The 22005-nt window shown below is 40.7% G+C and overlaps 1 protein-coding gene across 2 annotated transcripts in view; it reads left to right on the top strand.

The window, feature by feature from the left end:
- VPS13C (vacuolar protein sorting 13 homolog C) overlaps positions 1-22005 on the top strand; it is a 116043-nt gene that overhangs the window by 63636 nt on the left and 30402 nt on the right. For both annotated transcript variants that reach the window (XM_060282438.1, XM_060282437.1), the window contains exons 40-60: positions 35-191; positions 672-788; positions 1396-1499; positions 2635-2802; positions 3236-3540; positions 5528-5672; positions 6325-6481; positions 6673-6797; positions 8125-8294; positions 8903-9141; positions 11402-11631; positions 12112-12204; positions 14344-14709; positions 14933-15022; positions 15859-16014; positions 16858-17122; positions 17767-17927; positions 18272-18393; positions 18509-18803; positions 19575-19964; positions 21486-21590. In XM_060282438.1, coding sequence (XP_060138421.1) covers positions 35-191; positions 672-788; positions 1396-1499; positions 2635-2802; positions 3236-3540; positions 5528-5672; positions 6325-6481; positions 6673-6797; positions 8125-8294; positions 8903-9141; positions 11402-11631; positions 12112-12204; positions 14344-14709; positions 14933-15022; positions 15859-16014; positions 16858-17122; positions 17767-17927; positions 18272-18393; positions 18509-18803; positions 19575-19964; positions 21486-21590 — 3960 coding nt within the window. The remainder of the gene's footprint in view (positions 1-34; positions 192-671; positions 789-1395; positions 1500-2634; positions 2803-3235; positions 3541-5527; positions 5673-6324; positions 6482-6672; positions 6798-8124; positions 8295-8902; positions 9142-11401; positions 11632-12111; positions 12205-14343; positions 14710-14932; positions 15023-15858; positions 16015-16857; positions 17123-17766; positions 17928-18271; positions 18394-18508; positions 18804-19574; positions 19965-21485; positions 21591-22005) is intronic.

Raw genomic sequence — 22005 nt, 5'->3', positions numbered from 1 at the left:
AGTGATCGTCTGTGACATATCTTTTCTTTCTTAGGTCTCCTTTTCTTCATTGGACTTGTTGCTACACACCGAAGCCTTGCTGTCAATCATGAATTTTTTCACATATGCCACAAGTGAACTTACACCTGCTGATAAGAGAACTGATCGAAAGCTGCTTTCAGAGGAGCCCAAAACTGTTATTGCAAAACGAGGTATTGCCCCTTGGCACATCCTTTGGGAATCCTCTGTGTTCCCTGATGTGTAGTGCCAACAACAATGCTTTAGTCAACACTGGTTCAGCTAGTTCATATATAACTAACACCTTAATGCAAAAACCCCTATTAATGCATTACAACCAAAGGGGAAAAGAAATGCATTAAAAACACCCCATCCACTTCTAAAAGGACACAGATAGTTATGGTGATAGATAAATAATGATGGTGCCAGTCAAGCCTCCATAGGGAGAGCATTTCACAAATGAAGACCCACTGCAGAAAAGGCCCATTCTTGTATTCCCACCCTCCAGACCTCTCATGGAAGGGATACATGAAGAGGGGCTTCAGATGATGATTGCACAGTCCAGGTCAGTTCATATGCAGGGAGGCATTCCTTAAAACCAGTTTCTCATTTACATCTGAACTGGAAAACTGTTGTTTAATAGTTGTTGTTTAATGTGTCTTTCTGTGGCGCAGTTTCTACTCTTGTGACCCATGATGATGGGTTTGACCTGAAGCTAACTGCCAAATTGAGGGCCTTCAACATTTTAGTCTGTGATCAGAAAGGTGACATTGCTGATATCCGAATACAAGGTACATGAATTTCTGTAATTTGAAATTGCATAGACATTTTATTCATTTTTTGTAAAATATTATCCATTTTGAGCATATGAAGATGTTTGTGAATCATAGAAATATATCCTTAATTAAATGTAGGGCAACTAACGGTTTGCTTAATAGCATTTTTTTTAACCTGTTGAGTTCAATATATATATGCTTCTGAATACCAGTTGCTGGAAGCCACAGGGAGGGGGCAGGAGTGCTGTTGTGCTCAGGTCCAATTGGAAGGTTTCCTACAGGCATCTGATAGGCCACTGTGAGAACAAGATGCTGGACTAGATGGGCCATTGGCCAGGTCCATCAGAGCTCTTACTATGTTCTTGTGCCCATAGCATGGAAGCAAGCTATGGATTCTCTTTCTCTGATGTATTTAGATCATGGTCTTCTGTAGCAAGTGCAGAGTGGCTTCCATCAACTTCCTATCCAGCCTCTGAGCAGATCCACACCGCTATAGCTTCATCACTGCCATAGGATTTAGTTATTCCATAAAACTGATATGAATAGCTAACCACTCTTTAAGAAATCCTCTTTTATCACACTACTATTTTGAACATTTTCCTTTGTTTGTTTTTTCTGCCAGGTATGGAGGCCTCCATTTTTACAATGACGAAACAGACAGAAGTGTTTGCCAGGCTTCGTGACTTCATAATAACAAACGTTGATCCTAATACAGTTCATAAAAAGGTGAATATGAGAAGTGAGGTTGTGAAGCTGGGAGCCATGTGTACTTCACAGGAAGGTTCAAGAAAATTGATAGGAACAGATTTTCAGACTTGGTCTTGCCAAGTTTTAGAAACTGTGCTGGTAAATGGAATGAGGGCCGAAACAGTCAGAAGGGTATGCATTTTGAGGCAGTATGGAATACTTGTTTTGCTGGGTGGTGAGAAAGCAAAGCATTGAGCATGGAAGAAACAGAAGATGATGGGAGTTTTGTTTCTCCAATCTCTGACAAACTGAAGAGCAGCACAGTTTGCTTTTAAATGTGAACTTTAGTGACAGAAAACTATGCGCTGTGGGTTAAACCACAGAGCCTAGGGCTTACCGATCAGAAGGTCGGTGGTTCGAATCCCCGCGGCGGGGTGAGCTCCCGTTGCTCGGTCCCAGCTCCTGTTAACCTAGCAGTTTGAAAGCACCTCAAAGTGCAAGTAGATAAATAGGTACAGCTACAGTGGGAAGGTAAATGGCATTTCCATGTGCTGCTCTGGTTCGACAGAAGCGGCTTTCTCATGCTGGCCACATGACCTGGAAGCTGCACGCCGGCTCCCTCGGCCAATAAAGCGAGATGAGCGCTGCAACCTCAGAGTCGGTCACGACTGGACCTAATGGTCAGGGGTCCCTTTACCTTTACCTTGCTTAAACTAGGAATATGTCCTCTACAATATGCTAATTTTTAAAACTGGTGCTTGATTCTTACTCTGGTTAAACACAGAAAAGGTATAAATGGTATCAAATAGTTGTAATATGCCTATGATTGCTTTCATTCAAAAATCCATGTGTGATGTACATTATGAATAATGTAGTGATTATTATTGTATCTGTTGTGAACACAGTTTGAATGCAGCAAGTGCAGAGGAAATTAATAAATTTGGCTTGATCAGAGTCCTTATTATACCCACAGATTTAGGGACTTGCTATTTATCTTTCATAATGTTCCTTGAAATTCCATAGGGGATAAATGCATGTTTTAAAAAGGTGTAGCTGTTGTGCTAATTGGATTTGGGGGGGGGGATCTTGAAAAATAAACACTGAGAAAGATGTAAAATGTTCCTATAGAAATCTACCAGAACATGATTGTGCTGAATGAATATTATCTTTGCAGACTGTCTCAATAGTGGGAGATGAAGTCTTTCGGTTTGCAATGTCACTTTATCCAGATGCTACAGAAGAAGAAGCCTATACAGATATGTCCAAGGTAGATGGTAAAATGTCACTGAAGGTGGGCTGCATTCAGATCGTTTATCTGCATAAATTCTTCATGTCACTACTGGTAAGAGATGAACTTATTTTTCATTATTGCATTTTAATTTTAAAGTATTTTTTAAAGACACTTCCAAACCGAATTCCCAAGTGTGCAGAATTTGCACCATTCTTTTGTATCCCGGCTTGATAGTTGTCCCTAGTCCTGCTTTTTCCATTGGATAACAGTGATGATGCTAATGTCATGACTGTGACAAGATCTGGAGTCTGAATTCAGACTACCGGTAGCTGTTTTGATTCAAGTCACAATCCTTGGCCATAAAAAGAGAAAATAGGGAACAGGTTATTACTTTCAACAATTTTCACCACAGTTCTATTTGCAACACCCTATTGGTTGTGCTTTCCACAGCCTGAGTTGATGTGTCTATTCTTATCTTTGTTTATTCAGTTGCTGTTAGCATTATAAACTAGCTATTGTGCTGCATAATTATACCTTTTCACAGAACTTCCTAAATCACTTCCAAACTGCAAAAGATGCCCTGAGTGCTGCCACAGTTCAAGCTGCTGAAATGGCTGCTTTGAGTGTGAAGGATTTTGCTAAAAAGAGCTTCCGACTTTCAATGGACATCAATCTCAAAGCTCCAGTTATAGTAATTCCTCAGTCATCCATCTCTCCCAATATATTGGTAGCAGATCTTGGCTTAATCAGAGTTGAGAATGAATTTAGCCTGGTTCCTGGAGAAGAGTCTTCTAATCCTCCAGTGATTGACAAAATGGATATACAACTAACACATTTAAAGATATCAAGGTATGAACATTCTGCCCCTGCCCCCCATTTAACTCAAGATTAACTCTTGATCTTAGGATATCAATTATGTAAATGCCAACAGTAGTTTGTCCTGTGGGCTGTGAGTTGACAATACATCTAATGAGAAAATGTTTCCATATGATAAGGTTTTCAAGGATAAAGTCAGTAGGGATCTTGGGCAGTGAGCCAGCTGTTGTGGATGTGTAGAACTGGGGAAGGTCCCCCCCCCCCCAGCAAATGTCACTAATGTGCTGTAAGAGGTAGAGCTTCCTTCATCCCCTTACCTAAAGAAGGTTGCAGCTCAAGGTGACTGAAGAGCAGTGTTTGCTCACTTTGACAAGGGGATGGGTCAGAAGCGAAGATTGCTACATTTAGGGTTTTTAAGATAAAAAGTAACCCTTTAAATTGGACCTGAAAATGGATTGGAAGCCATCGAACATGACAAAAATGTGATTATATTTATTTATCTATCTTCCTTAATAACCTGACCACCGTTCTGGACCAATTGTAGTATCCACAGAGTTTTCAAGTACAGCCCCAAGTGTAATGCATTGCTGTAATCCAATAGTACAGGGACCCAGGTGGCGTTGTGGGTTAAACCACAGTCTAGGGCTTGCTGATCAGAAGGTCGGCGGTTCGAATCCCTGCAACGGGGTGAGCTCCCGTTGCTCGGTCCCAGCTCCTGCCCACCTAGCAGTTCGAAAGCACATCAAAGTGCAAGTAGATAATAGGGACCGCTCCGGCGGGAAGGTAAACGGCGTTTCCGTGTGCTGCTCTGGTTTGCCAGAAGCAGCTTTGTCATGCTGACCACATGACCCGGAAGCTGTCTGCGGACAAACGCTGGCTCCCTCGGCCTATAGAGCGAGATGAGCACCGCAACCCCAGAGTCGGACACGACTGGACCTGATGGTCAGGGGCCCCTTTACCTTTACCTAATCCAATAGTACAACTACTAGAGCATGGATAACATTCCACAAGGCTTTATTTGTCCAGATAGGGTCATAGTTGATAGATCAGTTAAACTGATAAAAGGCACTCTTTACCACCAAGGCTATCTGAGCCATAGTGCTAGATCTAAGAGCACCCCCACACTGCAATCCTGTCCCCACAGGAGGAGGGCAACCCAGTCCAAAGCAGGTTGAGCATCACCCAACTGGTCAGAAAAACCACCCTCCAATTTGGAAGGAATTAACTGTGGAGGTTAATTGGACTGTGATTTTGCTGAAATCTTCCTGGTGTGACTTTAACATTAGAGAGAGAGAGAGAGAGAGAGAGAGAGAGAGAGAGAGTGTAATTTGATTTAAGTGTGTGTGATATTTGATGTAAGTGATATGACTTGTTTCATATACCTGTAGATGCATGGTTTCTCCATAACATAAAGCTGGCACAGTTGCACATTAACAGACCTTGAAGAGGAAACAGATGCTCCACTGTGGAGATATATTTCCCATCAAAAGTTGGGAACATGTGGCCTTCCAAATACTATTAGACTCCAACTTCCATTAGTCTCTTCTAATGGTCAGGGATGAAGGAGTGTTGTCTTCCAGTATACTCTGGAGCACTACAGGTTCCCCACCCATTCTGGCTTCTCCATTTGAAATGTTGTTTCAGGGCTGGGGAAATACTGCCTGAGTTAAACTTGGATAATTGCTGCCAGTCAATAGTATATGGTACTACACTTGATGGGGCGAAGGCTTCATTCAGTATAATGGAATCTTCATTTCTAATAATTGTAGAACTGGAAGGGACTCCAGCGTTCAATTAGTCCAACCCCCTGTAATGCAGGAATCACAACTAAAGAAACCCTGACAGAGGGCCAGGTGGTTCTTGTTCTTGACTAGAAACAGTCATAGGGCAAGGGCTGCTTTTAGTACACAAGGGGATAGTTCATAGAGCTGACCAAATAATCCATGTATTTGGTTTCAGCAATGGATGGAGAGACTGCAGATATCTTGTGTCCCCTAATGTTTCAACCTTTGTTTTGTAGGACCACAATAGGCAGTGGTTCTCAGCCAGATATTGAAATTTTGCAGCCAGTAAATCTGTTGTTGTCAGTCCAGAGGAATTTAGCAGCAGCTTGGTACCTACAAATACCAGGGATTACAGTTAAAGGAGACTTGAAGCCTATGCAGGTAAGGCCATGGGAAGTCTTGATAATTCCATGTTCTGGATGGAGATAAACCTATTGCAAATATTTTGAGAGAATAATTATAACTCAGGGCTTAATAGTCGTTGACCTAATCACTTGCTGCTTTTGCCATGAAAAGAGTTTACTGAGCCCAATAATTTGTTCTGGTAGCTAGGTTTATCTCTACTTAACAATGAAGGTTGTTTGACATAATACTGTTTGCTCTACATAGAAGTATTCCTGACTGTTCTTTGACATGTTTTTGCATGGGCAAATATTTACAATATGAAGTAGGTGATAACTGATTCAACCAAACAGAATTTTCATGGTTGCTGGGATTCCAGGATTTGCTACTGGATATACATTGGTTTTTACTTTCATAACATTGTTCATGTGACTAACATTACATGGAGAACAAGGACTGCTTGCATTTTTTTTATTGTAATAGGCTGTGGGGGCACAATGCATGAGTAAAGTCCCCCAATTCTGTTACCTGACAGTTAAAGAGTGTAGTCCTCAACTTCAAGAAACTGCCATGCAATCCTGAGTCCGATACAGGTGTTGATTGAAAATGGGGGTTGCAATGTATTTTTTAAATACAAGGCTTTCATAAAAATGGCTTTCTTGAGGGGAAAAATGGATTGATTTATTTACAGATCTCTCTCACCCAAGATGATTTGACCCTGGTCATGAAAATTTTGCTGGAAAATCTTGGTGAAGCTGCTGTGCCTAGCAGGGTTATACAGTCAACATTACCAGAAGCTCAGATGCTCAAACAAAGCAAAATCCCAACTGATGCTGATCTCCATGAAGGTGATAAGTTGAGCTAAGTTGTATATAGTAATTATGATAAGATACTGTATTTGGTCTTAAGCAAGGTATTTTGTTTATGGGATCAAAGAAGAGTTGGCAGCTAATTTTTAAATCTTAGCACAGTTGATGTGCATTGATCTTCAAAATGCTGCAGATTCAAGTGTTACTTTTTTATCTCTAAAATGTTTCAGGTCGCCTCATCATTTCGGGAGAAAGAGATCTTCATGAAACACAGCCTAAGGAGAGTGTGACCCTTAAGTTTGAATTCAACTTTGAATCACTTTCCATTGTTCTCTACAATTCTGATGTTGAGCAGGTTTGTTTCACCTCAACATGAAAAACAGTTTCCTTTGGAGTAAATATGAATTAAGAAAAGATAATGTTGGATAAAATCATAGCGTTTGAAGAAAAAGAACATTATAAGTTAAAACATTGTATGCCTTCATTAATGAGCTCAGTGTTAAACACAATCCCAAGTTTTGATGCCTCTTACTTCCCTTCCCACAGTGTCCTCCTTCCTCTGCCACTTTCCTTTCCATTTGTCACCTCTTTGCTGCCAGTTCTGCTCCTCTCCAGCTCCATTCGCTGCCCACGTTCACAGATTGTTCTCCTCTCTTCCTCATTGTCTCTTAATTTCACTTATTTGTCCACCCCTTTCCTCTGCTGCATTTTCTGCTTTCAGTGACACTTCTTGCTCCAGTCTCCTCCATCTTCAGCCTCTGTAGGCTCATCCAGACTTCCTTTTGTGCCACGTTTCTAGGCACAGGTTCAGACTTTAAATCTCTGTGTCCAAGTGGTTCTTTTTTTGGTCCTGCTGCTTTTCCTGGGAATACCCACATTCTGCTGCTAAATTGGATTAAATGGCAATTGGGGTTTCTGCGGATTGCAGTTTGCCCCGATTCAGCAGTAAAACATCAGTTTTCCCGGGGAAAGCACCCAAAAAGGAATAAAACAACCACATGGACACAGCTTTAAAGTGAAGATCTATGCCTGGAAAGTGCAGCACAAAAGGAAGTCTAGACGAACCCTTGGACTGTTTCTTTACCTCCCCACAACACCATTCTTCACTTCTCCCAGCACTCTCAACTAAGATCTTGCATAATGGATTTACAAAATCTGCCACAGAAACCTTGGTTCTAACCCCCCTTTTTCATAACATCATACCTGGGTGAGGCAGGCATGTGTTGTAAGCATGCACAATTTGTTAGCCTTTGGGAGTAGGGGGGAAGTTGGCCTTCTATGTGTTCTCCCCACCTTTTTTGTACTTCTTCAAGCCTCTGGGCTCCACTAAGCCTGATGATACTTCTCTTGTGAGCAGGTGGTGTTTTGGCTACACTACTCATCCTGAATATCAGCAGTAGAGGGAATGATATACCCAGCGCACTGAATCTCGTTTGCCTATTTCATTTCAGTCTCCTCCATTTGTGGCAAGCTTTGAAATATTAAAATCTTAGGGGAGCTGTGCTTCATATAGATTTTTTTTTCTCCTTTGCCAACATTTAAATTATTAAAGCATTAATAGCAATTGTGCCCCCATGTACTTCTGTCCTCAAGTAGATTGTCAAAGCCCAGGCTGTATGCACTTTCAGTCTTCTATGTTCTGCATATAATTCTTTTACCTTGGTTATTTATATATTTTGTAGAAATCTCAGCTTTCACTTCACGATAACAGCTTGTGTCTTGGAGAACTCAGACTGCATCTTATGACATCATCAGGACAGATATTTTCAAATGGTTCTATGGATATTAATACTAAGTTGAAAACATGTACATTGGATGATCTCAGAGAAGGGATTCAGAAAGCAACCTCAAGGTTAGACTCTGATGTCATTATAAATATTTCTAGAGCTCCTGTAGTAAGTAACTTGGTGTTGCACATGAAATAAAGTGCACACTCTGCTTTAGGCTTTATAGCTTACCGGTATTTAAGAGCCACAATGCAAGGGAAGGGAAGTGGTAGCTGAGTTCTCTCTGGGAATGTTGGTGGGTGGGTGGAGAAAGAAAACTCCCTTTAGTGTAGTGTTCCTTTTGGCTAATGACTGGGCTAGGTGGCCCTGGGTGAACAAAGAAAGTTGTATTCAAACTAGGAAAATGCTGAAAACTGACAATTGGCTTCAGTTACAATGAAGTTGCCAGATCACAAGGTCACTTTCTCCCTTTGTTTCTTTTAACTCGTCCCCAAATGCAGAGGTGGTCACTTGTCACTGTTCGAAGATGTATATTTTTAGTACTGTAATGCAATTTTTCAGAATCACTTATTTATAAGTAGCATCATCTTTTGTTGCATTTGGATGAAAAATACTATCATTGGTTGAATTCATACCCTACCCTTCCTCCCAAGGAAGCCTATTAAATTATAAATCCTTTCAGGAAAGCAGTTCTTCAGCTTGTTTTCTGGCTTTATTATTGTTTATTTTTCAGAATGATAGATAAGAAAGAGGGCACAGATGATAGTGTCATGATTGACCTCAACTACAAGCAAGATAAAAATGGGAGTGAAATCGTATCTGTCTTGGACAAACTGTATTTGTGTGCCAGTGTGGAGTTTCTATTGACAGTAGCAGATTTCTTTGTTAAATCAATGCCAACAGCGTCGATGGAAAGATCTACCCAGATTCAGTTAAAATATACCACTCATGGCAAACCTAGACCAGAAAAAGGTTAGCAAAAGAACTCTCTCAATTGACATAGTTCCACATCTGAAATAATAAAACCATAACAATGAATACTCTGTGCAGAGTTGAGCATGCTTAAGTCCACTGACGTCAGTTAACATTTTAACCAGGGTGTGAATGTGTATTAAGTTAGTAAAAGCTAATCTGAAATATTGGCACTTTTCAACAATGTTTCTGGGCAACTAAACAGTTTGTGTGACAGGGTTATTTTCAGTGGGCTACAGTGGAGAGGAATAGCTTTGGGCAGTCTTCTGCTCCCACAGTTTTTGTATCCTACCCATTATGGAGTGGGTAGTGCTGTGGTCTGAACCACTGAGCTTCTTGGGCTTGCTGACTGGAAGGTCGGTGGTTCAAATCCATGTAACGGGGTGAGCTTCTGTTACTTTGTCCCAGCTTCTGCCAACCCAGCAGTTTGAAAGCATACCAGTGTGAGTAGATAAATAGGTACTGCTGCAGTAGGAAGGGAAATGGTGTTTCCATGTGTTCTTGTTTTCATCATGGTGCCCCGTTGCCCCAGAAGCGGTTTAGTCCTACTGGCCACATGACCTGGAAAGCTGTCTGTGGACAAACACCGGCTCCCTTGCCCTGAATGAGATGAGCACCACACCCCATAGTCAAGTTTGACTGGACTTAACTGTCCAGGGGTCCTTTACCTTTGCCTTTTACCCACCCATTATATATAGTTTAAATTTAGAGAAGTATGTTCCTATCTTTCTGAAGCAAGCATGCAAAAATGAGCTTGTCAACTGTGTCCCTGTTCACCTCCTAATGTCATTTGGTCTTAGTTATCTTTTATGAGCACTGCAGTGAACAAACCATTTATTTTGTTTTCCATTGTTTGGAGATAACATTGCTTGCAATTTTTTTCTTTGGGTGGTGAATCAGTGCCTGGTTTAGTTCAACCTAACCAAAATAATTAGACAACTTTTTGAAAAGTAGATGGGTGGATCATGCAAGTATTTCTATTATGCTTTCCTGCATCGGTAGACCTGTATAAGTGGATCCCCTTTACACCTATCAACAGAAAATGCACATGTCACTTACAGCACATGTCACTTACTAGACTTTTCCATTATGAAATCAGAGAAAAGTGACTTATCAGGATGTTTAAATTGTGAAGTAAAATTTGAAAGAGTTATTAGTAGCAAGGATCACAATATTTCCTTCAGTACAGTCACATTTATGCATTTATGACATGACTGACATGAAGCTTTCTTCTACCATATGTGGCTGGATTAAAGACTTTCTGATAGATCGGACACAAACAGTGAGGATTGAACAAGTAACATCTAATTCCTTAAAAATCAGCACTGGCACACCACATGGATGTGTGCTAAGTCCCTACCTGTATTCATTGTATACATACGATTGTGTATCATCTGACCCGTCTACTGCAATTATTAAGTTTGCAGATGACACCACTATAATGGGTTTAATAACAGGTGGAGATGAATCACTGTATAGAGGGGAGGTCCAAAAAGTATCTACATGGTGCCTAGAGAACAACTTGCACCTTAATATCAGCAAGAAAAAGGAGATGGTGTTGGGACTTCTGGAGGAAGAGAGGAGAACTAGCCCCGCTGTACATCGGGGAGGGCTGTGTGGAGAGAGTCTCTTCCTTTAAATTCCTAGGAGTTTATCTCAGTGAAGACCTTACTTGGAAAATCAATACAACCCAGGTGGTTAAGAAAGCCCAACAGAGACTCCATTTCCTTAGAGTATTGCGAAAGAACAATGTCAATCAACATTTGATGATCTCCTTCTACCGGTCCACAATAGAAAGTTTCCTGCAATGAACCATTGCCTCAGGAAAGAGAGGAAAATACTTAGGGATGATTCACACTCTGGCCGGCACTTTTTTGATCTCCTGCCCTCAGGCAGAAGATATAGAAGCATGTTTAGTCACACCAACAGGGTAAAGAACAGCTTTTATCCGTGGGCTGTTAGGCTGCTGAATGAAAAGATAACAACAGGGCAACTGACTTTCAGGTTTGGTGGGTGTGCGTCAGTAAACTAGGGGAATTAAGACTAAGAGAGCTGAGTGGGGGTGCTCGTGTAATCTCACTGTGTACAAGTTGTACAAGTATTTCAATTTCAATCCTAGATGCAACTACTAGGGCAAATTTTCTGAAATACACTATTGTAAAAATTGTATTTTATGGTGGTGTCATGGAGGTATATTTTTCATTCTGTTGTGGTGACTGGCTGCTAAATCAACATTGAACTAAATTTTAAACTTTTCTAGATGGATCACTGCAGCCCAACATGACTATATTGACACAGATCATAGAACCAGAAATTGTGTTCGTTGCCAACTTAACAAAGGCTGATGCTCCTGCCTTAGTAGCTTCATTCCAATGTGATTTCAGTTTGTCAACTAGCCCTCTTGATAAGTGTATGAATGCTCAAGTGCATGACTTGAAAGTGCTGGCTTGCCCTTTCCTCCGAAAGAAAGAAGAGAGGAATATTACAACAGTAAGTTCTGTACTGTAGTTTATCTTTTATAGTTAGAGAGAACAACTCCTTTCACTCACAAGCCACGTAGCACCTCTGAGGCACTGCATTTCTGCTACTGGCTGGTTCTGGAATGAAAAAGGTGGTTCTACACAATTTAATATAGTGCTATATTATCTGGGAATACCCTTCTGGATGGCTGAGACCTTTATGTAAGGTTTTCCTGCAGTTAGTTCCGTTCAGTAAATACGCTTGCTCCTTATTGCTCCCTGTTCAGCACAGTTGTGCTTATACTAATGCATTATTACCCAGTTTCTATTCTCCTTGTGGGAGAGTATACTTTTTAGTTACTGATTTTCTCTCAGTACTCCCTCCCCCTTATTGCAAAATAGGATACTTCAGCAAAGCATTAATATTTATCTTAATTAGAATGAAATCAAATAACTTTCATGCTGTTTTAAGTTTGAGGGTATTTCTAACAGTATGCTTGTATTTTCTAAGATTGTACAACCTTGCTGTCTGACTATGGAAGCTGCGATGCATACTTCAGAAATGCAGAACGTGACAGTGATAGTAGAAGAATTTATTGTAAAGGTTAGTAAATGGTATTGTAATGGCAATTTCCCCCTGTATTTCCAGAAAGGCCTAACACTGGTTTTAAAATACATGTCACCTTATAGACTACTGTTTTGTGGCGACTCTGGTGTGTGCCTTTTTCTGATGCCACCCTTGCACTTTACAACACCCTTCCTTCAGTAATATGGGACGATCGCTTTATTATTTGTTTTAGATGTCAGCCTTTCCACTGAACTTGGTTACTGAAGTTAGACCATATATTTTGCTATTCTGATCCTCTATTTTATCTGTTGTTGTTGTGTTGTTGTTTGTTGTATGCTGAGTTTGTACACCACTTACATTGTTTTTTAAAAAGAATTAAATGGGTTAAAATGTTCTAAAATAAATACATGCATACCCCTGCCCTAGACATTATAAATATTTTTCCAGGCCACCCAGTGAAGACAAATCAAAATGGGCTGGCGGCAGCTAACCCAAGGCATTGTGTATCACAGTGGGAAATGCAGCCAGTTCCAGCGACAAAAGAATTTACCTTGCTGGTAGCAATGCAGCTTCAAACTCTACTTCATTCCATCTGAACAAATGTTTGTAGCTATTAGTGATTTTCAGCTGTGCAGTCCTGGTCTGATTTGGTTGATGGGGACGGTTTTCAGTCAACAGTAATATCACTTCTCTCTTTCAGAGAATGACCAGCGTACATAATACAGTAGAGACTATTTGTATGAATCTAATAGATGGGAAGCCCTTGATTCTGCTGGTGGACATGTGAGACAGCCAGCTGTTTTGGGTTTGTCGTCCCTTCCTTTAGCCCAAGCAGGAAACTCGTGGTTTCGTTGGCATGGACTCCCCTCCTTTGCTGGTCTCCTTCAGTTTAATTTGCTGCATAGCCCACAGCAGACATTTCTCTCCTACTCCATCATGACAGTGCTAAGCTTGATCCTATTATTCTTGTTTTCTTTACTGATTCCTTTTGTTCTTTCACTTTAAAGTCTCCTCCAGCTTTTCTGTCATAAATAATCCTAACAGACTATTGTCATTATTGTCCCAGTGAGGGCAGAGGGGGAAAGCAAAGGCAGCAATGGGTGCTCAACCAGCTTCCATGTAAAATCACACAAACTCCTAAGCACAGACCACAAAGGCCCACCCAGGAGGTAGTCCTGAGAAGGAAGCCAGCCAAGTGGTTCATCCTCAGGAGGCCCAAATGAAAGGGGGACGCCTCACCCAGAGTTGTTCTCTCTCCCCTGACTCTACTCCCGTGTTTGGAGGAAAGATCTTTCTCATTGTGGGATATGGGCAACAATGCTGAGACCAGCTGCCAGGAGAGCATGAGTGTGCATCTTTATAGTCCATGCCTAAATATGTGCTTCTACCTATACCAGCAGTTTGCCCCACAATTTCCCACAGGAATAACTGAAAAAATGCATCATTACTAGACTACAATAAGCCTTAATGGGCTATTTAGCCAAGGAATTAGGATGGAAGTACAAAGCACAAAAGTAGGAAAGAATGCAACAGGGCTTATTCCACCACCTCCTTGGAGTCCCCTCCCACAAGAAAACCAAAAAGACAAAAAGAAGAAAAGCAAAAACACCAAATGTAGACCAGAACAGCAACACTTTTTAAAATTTCAGACTCCTGATCTGGTTAATGCTCCTAAGAGAGCATTGTACAGTGTATACCAAGAGACTCTTCCTCTTGTCGGTCATTTTCACCATCACCAGAAAGAGTGCCTGTAGTGCCTGTTCTTATTCAGGAAACTAACCCTGGAATAGATCGGGATAGGGAAGAAGGGCAGCAGAGTTCAATGGCTATAAAACTGAGGACACCCTCCAGACTTCTTAAGGAGCTAGGACCTCTGCCATGAATGAAGACTAAAGACTGGCAAGAGTGGAGGTGCCTGCAAAGTAAATTGTAAGTTTCCTGCATGGGCTAAACTTGAGAAGTGACAAACCCACCGTGTGCCTCACATAGTTTGCCAGAGAAGGCCTCTTTAGGGGAAATGGCCAGTGTTCCATTTAAAATTCCTTTCCTTGCACAAGGCAGTTGGTAGATGCTTTACCGAACACCACTGTGGTGCCATAAAACACACATTGTTACATGTTGTGCATACAAAACACCGAAACTTGTTAATTCAGCTTTTTTTTCTCCCTTTTAAAGATTTCACCAATAATTCTCAATACTGTAATTACTATCATGGCTGCCATGAAATCAAACCTGAAGGATGAAGGATCTGGTGAGACTGCTTGCAATGTGGTGGACCTCTGGGGTATCAAGTCTGTTGACCAGTGTCACTATTGGTTTCTTGGTGTTGACATGGCCACAGAAGCAACCGAAACATTCAGTGCTAACAAGCAGTGTGAGAAGAAGGAAAACCTGGTTGTTGAGGTGAAATCTGTTCAGATCACTCTGGAATGTGGTTTGGGGCATTCCACTGTCCCCTTACTGTTAGCTGAGTCAACATTTTCAGGATCAGTGAAAAACTGGTCTTCTCTCATGGCGGCCACAGCTGACATGACACTGGAGGTATGTAAATATAAAAATTGATGCTTTATATTTGAGGCATGGTCTGCCATTGCTAGGTCTAATGATCATTTGAGTTACACCTTTAAATTATTTTTAGGTACTTGTTCCATGTGCATGTAGAATTTTGTTTCTTAAGTTTTTATTATGCTTGACTTAGTTGTGGTAGATTGAAAGCCTGATGTTAAATAATTTTAGCTCTAATGTTCTCAATATTGTATCCCAGGTTCACTATTACAATGAAACAAATTCAGTTTGGGAACCACTTATTGAGCGAGTTGATAATGAAAGACGTCAATGGGACTTAAAGTTAGAAGTAAGCAACCTTTTATAAATATAGATAAACACAATTAATGAAAATTCAAACTGTTATTCCTGTCTGGATATTACAATTTTTTGCCAGCTTAAAAGCAAAGTGTGTTTTGCCATGAATTTTAGGCAGCTTTTCTCCTATTAGGAGCCCTCCATATGTTCTGGACTACAACCCCCATCAGTCCCTGGTAGGTTGGCGGAAGGCTTCATTTAAGGATGCTAGCAGTTGCTTATCCTGGACTTTGTTTTGTAGTGGCACAGTCTCATTCTGTCTTTGCTTCAAATTCTAACCAGTCACACAACCCAACAAGCTTTCAGGGCTGCTTACAACATAAATGGCAGTAGCACACACCAAAAGATTATTATTATTATTATTAAACTATCATATTTCAAGTTAAAAAAATATTTAGTTCAACTTTCTCTGATTATTCAAATGCTCTGTTGAATATATACCATTCTGTACTCCATGTTTAGATTCTGAAACATGGACTGTTTATTAGCAACTGTTGAAATAGAAGTTTCTAAAATTTAATTTGAAATTTAATTGCATGTTTGCCAAGTCTTCCTGTTCCTTACATGTATGAATTTAATGCTGATCTTCATTTGCGTTCATTAAATTCACCATTTAATCTTCTAAATTATACATACTTAGAAGCTGTCAATATCTTTGTGGAATACTTGTATTATTGTATATTTCCATTGACCAACCAGAAAGATAATTCTTGGTCTAAAGCAAAATTGCAAACCTAAATGTTAGCATAATTTAAAATTGTGCCTCCGCTGTTCAATTTCCAAAGTTGCAAATGGGCAATAATTTAATAATGCTGCTATTTCCTTTAGATGAAGACTAACCCCTTACAAGATAAAAGTTTGTTGCCAGGAGATGACTTCATAGTTCTACCAGAACCTCAAAGTGTCATCAATATATCTTCAAAGGATACCATGAATGTAACAATATCCAAATGCTGTCTTACTGTCTTTAGCAATCTAGCTAAGGTAATTTCATATGCATTGTGGTGAGGTTATTTGTAATCAAGCCCCTTCAAGTGGTAATTTGATCAACTTAAGGGAGAAGATAATTATTGATTACATATTATGGGGTGGCATTTTTCTCTTTCTGTTTCAGTTTAGCTACTGACTGTTTAAGGGAGCAATGTTTTCCTTTATACTGAACATGCTGCAAATTGATGTCATTGGGGGGGGGAGGGAAGGCATTGACTCAGATTCTTGGTTAATCATGTCAAGGAGAGCTATTTCCCTTTATCAGCATAACAGGGAAAACAATATTTTTTAAGCAGTTCATGAAAAACATTTTTTTTTGCCCAGGCCTTTCCTGGATTTCTTTTGCTCCATTTTACTACTTATAAAATCTTTTGCAATATTTTGCTGTTCATATTTTTATGATGTGTATAATTATTTATACTATGCTGCTTGTATGTTTTGTTGTATATTGTGCACCACTTTGTTGTATTTTAAAGTCCAGTGGTCTAGGGAATATTTAAATAAATGAAATAATATAGAATAGTTGGGGAAGAAAAGCATTAAAGGTTACAAGCAGGAACAAGTGCTTTGGTAGAATGGTGCTCCCTTGATGCTCTGGGTTGCTTTCTGTCTTCATCAAATTCAGTCTACGAGCGCTTGAGCTCCCTTAAAACCTCTCAAGCTAGTTCTGTGTTACCATTCCCCCATCTCTTTCAGCTTATTTCTTTCTTATACTTCATTTTTGTTCTTCTGCTGTTAATGGTCAACTTTAATATCTGATAGCTTCACTAAGAATATTGAGTAGCCCAAGAAGATTTATAGTCCATGTATACTTTGAAAATGCTTGCTTCATCTTAGGGATTTTCAGAAGGAACTGCCTCTACGTATGACTATGCATTAAAAGACAAGGCTCCCTTTACTGTGAGAAATGCTCTGGGGGTTCCCCTCAAAGTTCATACATGCAGAAATCTCCAGGTTGTTGGATTAGCTACAAAAGAAGATATTCATGATATAGCAATTGATCAGTACTTGGAATTTGAATACTCTACAGTGGACACCCCACACAGAGGAAAGTTATCTGCAATGTATCGCCAGGAAAGTTCTCTATTCACTTTGAGCATTGGTAAGATGTAAATAATGTTGTGTGTGTTTAGGAGGGTTAATCTGGGAAGGGAGGGGGACAAGGCAAACAACTCTGGTAGGGAGTAATTTACTCAAGACTAAGTACATGAACTATTCACAATTCTAGAAATGCCTGTGCTTGAGTTAGAATCAGTTCCGAGTAAGAATAGTTGTAATGAGCAATATTGGTTTCAATTTTGGTTTCAATATTCAATATTGAAACTGATTTCCAAGTTCAGTGTTTCCCATGCATTCAGAAAAAGCACAAGATGCACCCTTCCTTTTACTGGACTACAGTACTTCAGAAGTACAAGCAATTAGATGCTTTTGCACATAAAAGCCAAAAAAACAAAACAAAAACCCTCTGCTGCTAGAAAAAAAGCAACTCAGGTTCCACCTCGGTCTTCTGCATTCCTCCTGGAAAACTTTGCTTTGCAACGGAAGGAGATATTTGACTGTTTTCTGATACCGTCATTGTATGAAGAGATACAATCACAGGAAGCGTAGATTGAAACTTGCTGATCCTTTTTAATCTGAATATGTCATGTAACTTGTAAGTCTTTGGGGCTGAGATATTACTGCTTGTATATATTTAAACAAAAGGGGTGGGTTTTTTATTTAGTTGTTTTGTTGTTGTAAAAACAGGACCTGAAGGATACACAGAGGTGGCAAATATTCCCATAGCAAAACCAGGAAGAAGACTGCACAATGTAAGGGATCCTCGGAGTGATCACTCAGATTCTGTTGTTGTGCAGATAGATGCAACAGAAGGAAATAAAGTTATTACCATACGCTCTCCGCTTCAGGTAAATGATTGTGTTGTATGTTAAAAGCATGATCATTGTGTTTTGAAATGCTTGTATTAAATTACTGTGGTTGATTTGAAGGCTGCTTTTGATTGGGGGGGGGGATGGTGCGCGGAAAAGTTGCCCCAAATATAAATGGCAGATCGCTGCATTTAATTCCAAGGCTAAACTTCGGTCAGAGTTTGGGTAGAGTATTGTCAAATAGTATCTCAACTTCTAGGAGGGGTACATCAACATTGTTTGCTGGCTCCTTTATTGTTTACATATAAACAATGCTATCAAAAGCTGCTTACCACTTTTTTTTACACATACTGGTAAAATATGCTGCTGTGTTTTAATTTCAGATTAAGAACCACTTCTCTATCCCATTTACAATTTACAAATTTGTCAAGAATGTTAAACTGTTGGAGCCTATAGGTGTGTCTAAGCCTGAAGAGGAATTTCATGTTCCATTAGAATCATATAGGTATTTTTTTCATTTGCTTCAGATTTCTTAAGCAGTTTTACTTTTTAAATAAAGAACCCCAAAATTTAACAAGGACTTGATTTCTCCCTCCTTCCCTTCCTGTGCTTGAGCTTAGGTGTCAGCTATTTGTTCAGCCAGCTGGGATCTTAGATGGTCAGTATAATCCTTCCACAACCTACATATCCTGGAGAGAAGAGCTTCATAGGAGCAATGAAGTCAAGTGTATGCTACAGTGTCCTTCAACTGAAGTCAATTTTCTGCCTCTAATAGTGAATACTGCTGCTGTGCCCGATGAGTTAAACTTCATTGCAGCCCATGGAGAGAACTGGGATCCAGCCTACATTATCCATCTCTATCCAACACTCACTTTGCGGAATCTTCTGCCCTACTCTTTACGATATCTGCTTGAGGTATAGCATCTCAGGGCTGCATATAACATAACTTGAAAATGCCAGGGATGATTTGATCCTTCTTGAGAGTTGCTTCCTTCTTCTGTAACATATTTTAAGTTTTGGTATGCCTTGAAAATCCTTGCTCATAAATCTTAATTCCAATTCCCTGTTGTAATTTTAAAACCACTTTTCATTAAGTGTGTCTTTGTCTGTGAGATGAACAGCCTTATGATTTTTACATATGGTTGGATGTATTGCGGTTCTGAAGACTTGGAGGCATAACTGGCTCATTATTATTTTTAATTCCCAATTTTGCGACTGTTTCTTGTAGCAGGACCTGGCTGGGTGAACAGGAGGAGGAGGAAGGTTACTGCACGACTTGCAACTTTGTCATAGACCAGTGTTTGCCCACCTGCTGCCCTCCAGATATTTTGGACTACAACTTCTGCTAGTGCCAGCCATCAAAGCTGTGCCAGTAGAAGCAGATGAGAATTGTCCAAAACAGCTGGAGAGCACCAGATTGGGGAAGGTTGTCATAGACTCCTGAGGTCTTAAGATGAGATGATTGAATACTGTGTGTTTATTGAAATATTCCTAAAGCTGTTTCTTTTCTACATCATTTTCAATTGTGTTAAAAATGGGTTGTGGCTTATGATGTCCTTGTGCCAGTTTTCTGATCGGTATTGCTTATATTTCTTTCTTTATAATAAGAAAGATGTGCAGATGTCCTTGAGTGTAGATACTCTATTTTCAAAAAAAAAATCTGTAATTTTTGCTGGTTACTTTTAGGGAACAGCAGAGGCCCATGAGCTGCCAGAAGGGAGCACTGCTGATGTTCTTCATTCGAGAATCAGTGGTGAAATCATGGAACTAGTCCTGATAAAATATCAAGGTAAAAACTGGAACGGACACTTTCGACTCAGTGACTCACTGCCAGAGTTCTTTCCTGTGTGCTTCACATCAAATTCTGCAGACACGACAACAGTTGATATATACATTCACATTAGGAAAGTTGGCAGCCGGATGGTTCTGTCTGTGTACAGTCCTTACTGGATCATCAATAAAACCTCCCGTGTTCTACAGTACCGTGCTGAAGATGTGCATGTAAAACACCCAGCGGATTTTAGGGACATTATCTTGTTCTCCTTCAAGAAAAGGAACATTTTCAGTAAAAATAAGGTATGATGCCAAGTTCACATTTACTGGCCTTTAAGGGGTAGGCTTCTTAACTTGGGCGCTGGCTTTCCTGGCTATTGCAAGAGTTGCTGCTACAAGAGGAAATGGAGCCAAGAGGGTGAAGAGGGGTGCTTGGCAAGAGATGGTAAATTCTACTACCTGCAGCAGCTGCTCTTGCTGAGGGAGGTTGCAGGTTGCTATCATGGCGTGAGCCAGGGTGAGCGCCCAGGAGAAGTGGGCTACAGCAGCCCATCCTGAAAGTGGCCCTCAGTATTCGCAGTGCCAAGGAAAGTGAGACTGCTGAGGAGGTGCATATGCTACTGGAGTAGGTGCAGAGCCCAGCATTAGATGGCAGCAGTGAGGAGGTGGCATCTGAGGTCCTGCCATGGGACAATTGCCTACTGGTGGGTGATGACCCCTGGGACAGCTTCATCCAGGTGGTGAGGGCCTGCAACCCAGACATGCTCTGCGGCCTGATTTGGAGGAATTAGGGGCTGGGCATGTGAAAGTGACGGGGCTTAAAGGGGGCATTTGGAGGAATGAGGGGAGGGAAGAAGGTTGATCTAGGACAGGCAAGAAAGATGATCTGTGTGGTACCCGATCTGGGACTGTTGGAAGGGAGTGGGAATGAGGGGGCTTCTATGAGATGTATATAAAGCAACACATATATAAAAGAAGTGGGTAGCCCCCTATGCATGAGTGGGAGAGAGAGTGCTGCTTGAATTGGAAGGGTAGTGAGGATTAAAAGCGGTTCCTTGAAGGGAGAAGGTGAAAGTTGTCTTTCTGTGTAATGCCTGTATGAGGCAAGGTCCTGAGTAATCTAGAAGGGGGGTTGTTGTTGTTTAGTCATTTAGTCGTGTTCCGACTCTTCGTGACCCTATGGACCAGAGCACGCCAGGCACTCCTGTCTTGCACTGCTTCCCGCAGTTTGGTCAGACTTATGTTGGTAGCTTCGAGAACACTGTCCAACCATCTCGTCCTCTGTCATCCCCTTCTCCTTGTGCCCTCCATCTTTCCCAACATCAGGGTATTTTCCAGGGAGTCTTCTCTTCTCATGAGGTGGCCAAAGTCTTGGAGCCTCAGCTTCAGGATCTGTCCTTCCAGTGAGCACTCAGGGCTGATTTCCTTAAGAATGGATAGGTTTGATCTTCTTGCAGTCCATGGGACTCTTAAGAGTCTTCTCCAGCACCATAATTCAAAGGGGGTGGGTGGGATATATATGTGTTACAGCTGAGAGAGGACTGGGGCAGGTGGGGACAAGGAAGCCAGAAATGAAAGGCTTCCCAAGTGAGTTGTCTCTGCACATGAAACATGTTTGTTTTCCTGTGATATCCCTGGGATAGCCATAAATCTGGTTTTCTACTCTTGAAGTTCCACTTTAATTGTCTTCTCTAGAGTTCAACATGAACTGAAACACAGATAAATAATCAATCCTTTCATTAAATAGTCACACAGCCTGTGAAGCAGATGAGTGTCCTCTGATTTTGGCATCTAACCTGTTTTTTCTCTCTCCCCCTGATGTAGATCCAGTTAAGCATCTCCACTAGCACATGGTCTAATAGTTTCTCTCTGGATACAGTAGGAAGTTACGGATGTGTAAAGTGCCCAGCTAACCTTATGGATTTTCTGGTAATATCTGGGTTCTGTACTTGCTGCTTCTTATACTAATTACTGTTCGTACCAGATGCATAGAACCATACCCATCTTGAATTTCAATAATACTTTAGGGTGCACGAGGCCATCTTTCTGATACTCCTTTTGCTCTCCTTGGTGTCCTCTGTGCTTGATACATGGAACATAGCACAGGTTATGATTCCTGTCCAAAAGCACATCATTGAAAGGAAGTTGACAGGGATTAAAAGACCTCCCAAACCAAGCCTTTATAGACCACGTGGCAGTCGAAGACCACCACAATAGTGAACCTCCCTACTCTAGGCTTGTTTATATTACTTATGTGCTAGGAAATGTAGGCAAAAGCCATCACACTCTGATCTTTATAATTTCAGTTTACATACCCACAGTGTGCTTGTGAGGAACAAAGGAG

The sequence above is a fragment of the Zootoca vivipara genome, chromosome 14 (genome assembly GCF_963506605.1).
Source record: "Zootoca vivipara chromosome 14, rZooViv1.1, whole genome shotgun sequence".
Lineage (NCBI taxonomy): Eukaryota > Metazoa > Chordata > Lepidosauria > Squamata > Lacertidae > Zootoca > Zootoca vivipara.
Note: the sequence above shows the minus strand (reverse complement) of the source record. Positions and strands in the feature narration are given on the sequence as shown.